The sequence below is a fragment of the Branchiostoma belcheri genome, unplaced genomic scaffold (assembly GCF_001625305.1).
Source record: "Branchiostoma belcheri isolate BF01 breed outbred unplaced genomic scaffold, Haploidv18h27 scaffold376, whole genome shotgun sequence".
In the NCBI taxonomy this organism is placed as follows: Eukaryota; Metazoa; Chordata; class Leptocardii; order Amphioxiformes; family Branchiostomatidae; genus Branchiostoma; species Branchiostoma belcheri.
In genome coordinates, this window is record NW_017803994.1 from 46,316 (window position 1) to 48,880 (window position 2,565).

The following is a 2,565-nucleotide window of genomic DNA, read 5'->3' on the forward strand; positions in this document are numbered from 1 at the left end:
ACACACACACAGATGATAATGTCTGCTGGGACAGAGGTCCTCCAAACTACGGCAAGAGAAGCCCCAAAAAGAGGTTCTATCATGTGGGAGAAGGGGTCAAGTATACGTGCAACGAGGGTTACACCCTAACGTCAGGATACACCAGGGAAGTAAGGTGCACGGAAGAGGGTAATTGGGAATATGACAAGCCCGGCTGTTCAAGTAAGTTTTAAAAAAGTCTACAAATCGTTTAGCCAGTTCAACAACAAAATCAATTTTTTGAACTTGTGCTAAGCAATTGGCGGATTTCCATAAAAGATAAACAGTTTAGGACAAAAACGCCCTGCTGTTATTTAACTTCCGTTAGCAAAACAATTAATTAGGAGTTTGTTTCTCCTATAACGCACCCTTCGAAAACAGGTCTTTTGCGTAAATTCTCAGCTAATAGGATTCGTTCTGTGCCCTAAGCCATTTAGAGACGAGGACAATCTATTGTAACATTCATTTAACCCTACCTAGACCGGGCTTTTTTTTGGCATGGGGGGACCGGGGAAAGCCTAAAATACATTTTAAACATACTTTGGAAAAAGAAATGGAAGTATTGATGAAATGAAAATATTAATGAAAATAACCCGTATATACCTGTTCTAATGATATGGTCCACCATCTTGGATTTTGGCCAATCAAATTAGCATAAATTATGCATATTTCATAGTAAAATTAACATAAAATTTTATGGGATGTTATTAATATTAGAAACCATGAGTAACTTAACATAAAACCCATAAAATTTTATTGTTGAAACAAAAAGGACTAAATTTAGCAAAAAATCCCTGTCAGAAATCCGTTGCCATGGCAACAAAAAAACTTTATCTTAATTCAATGATTAAGAATTGTTTCCAACAAAATTTTAGGAAAAGTCGCAAAGTTTGGCCGTTCTAGCGGTATCCGTTCAGATGCTAGGTGACATCAAAGTTGGCGCGGGCACTTTTAGCCCCCCCCCCGGTCTAGGTAGGGTTAAACAATTGGACTGATTTTTTATGTCCTTGATGTGCGTAGAGCAAGACCATGGATGATTAGCATTTATCAATTAGCCTGTCAATTATTGCCATCATAACGATTGAAATTAATTTTATTATTGTTAGTTGATCATAGACGAAAGTTGCAAGAAGAGGTGCTAGAGATCTACGGTGCAGGTTTGGCTCCTGAGAACATCACCATCATCTTCAACGGATCTGTAGAGCAGATTGTCAACTTGGTAAGTACTATGGCTGCTATACATTTTAGATATCTGTTGTTTACCTACTTTAAGGATAAATGATAGTGGCAAAACTGTATTTTAACCCATTTTTAATTTTGTTTCAGGATGAAAAGAACGAGCAGCTTGTCACATCTGTTGTCATTGATTTCGTAAGTTGATACAGTCATAAAACCAAAACGCATGTTGTGTAAAAATTAGCCATAATTTTGTCATTAAGAAACGTTGTAGATATTCCTTCGTTACTTTCATTTGGAAAATAAATTGATATTTGCTTTAGAAATGGCGGGATAGTCGTCTGAGATGGAATCCAAGGTACTTTGGTGGCGTCAAGGCCCACAGCGTTCTGGGTAGCAGGATTTGGACACCGACATTCACTGTGAAGAGAAAGTACGTAGTCCTTCTTGAGCTCAATTAACCGAATTGAATTAAAGTTAATGCAGGTTGAATATCTTGTTATGTGGTCTGCCAGTCACCTTATTAATCAACTGCCAAAACCAGCTCCCCATCTACTCGCAACCGTGGCCATGAGACAGGATACATACAAACCTACCTGCACGCCAACCCAAACAATACTTTCGTACCCAGTAGTATTTTTAATGGCAACCGCATAGGATTTGTGTAGGTAAAATATGGCAATGTGTCCACTTCACAGTGCCGACGTCACCTACCGAGGCCTACAACAAGACGTACCTGTTCGAGTTAGCAGTGATGGGCTGGTAGTCTGGAGTGTAGAAGCCCTGACAACCACCGTGTGTGATGCAGACCCCTTCTTCTTCCCTGCAGACACCATGGAATGCCACATCTGTTTTTCTGCACACACTGCTATTAAGCAAACCATTAGTAAGCCCTTTTACCTTTGCCAAGAAGATTATGCTTTCCATGTGCGTGTGTATGTATCTGTGTGTGTGTGTGTGTATGTATGTATGTGGTTTAGCACGATAGCTCTTTTTGTGCATTGTCATTTATCTACTATTTGACTACAATTTGGGCTCCCTGTCGGCTTGTTATAGTACTGTAGCGGAACGTCCAGTTATAATACCTCGCGATCCGGACATGCCAGGATCATGGATTTTGTGCTCGGAAGAATAATGTGACATAAATTTGAGCCATCTAGCAGCTTGGTCTGATACTGCAGGAAGATTTGTGTGAATATCTTCGAGGCTGATAATTCAAGAACCGGTTGTCGGATCGTCGTCATTTTTATCATTTAGGTAGTTTATGTGGTGCTTCCCAAAATTAGATAACAATTATGCAGGAGCATTGCTACAATAATATTATGTAAATGAAGACCTAATTTGTGTAAAGAAATGAAAAAATGCTATATT

The 2,565-nt window shown here is 39.1% G+C and overlaps 1 protein-coding gene across 1 annotated transcript in view; it reads left to right on the forward strand.

The window, feature by feature from the left end:
* The window catches only part of LOC109476426, a 12,087-nt gene that overhangs the window by 7,365 nt on the left and 2,157 nt on the right, over positions 1–2,565 (forward strand). The window contains exons 6-10 of the mRNA XM_019777359.1: positions 35–201; positions 1,125–1,237; positions 1,345–1,389; positions 1,518–1,627; positions 1,893–2,080. Coding sequence (XP_019632918.1) covers positions 35–201; positions 1,125–1,237; positions 1,345–1,389; positions 1,518–1,627; positions 1,893–2,080 — 623 coding nt within the window. The remainder of the gene's footprint in view (positions 1–34; positions 202–1,124; positions 1,238–1,344; positions 1,390–1,517; positions 1,628–1,892; positions 2,081–2,565) is intronic.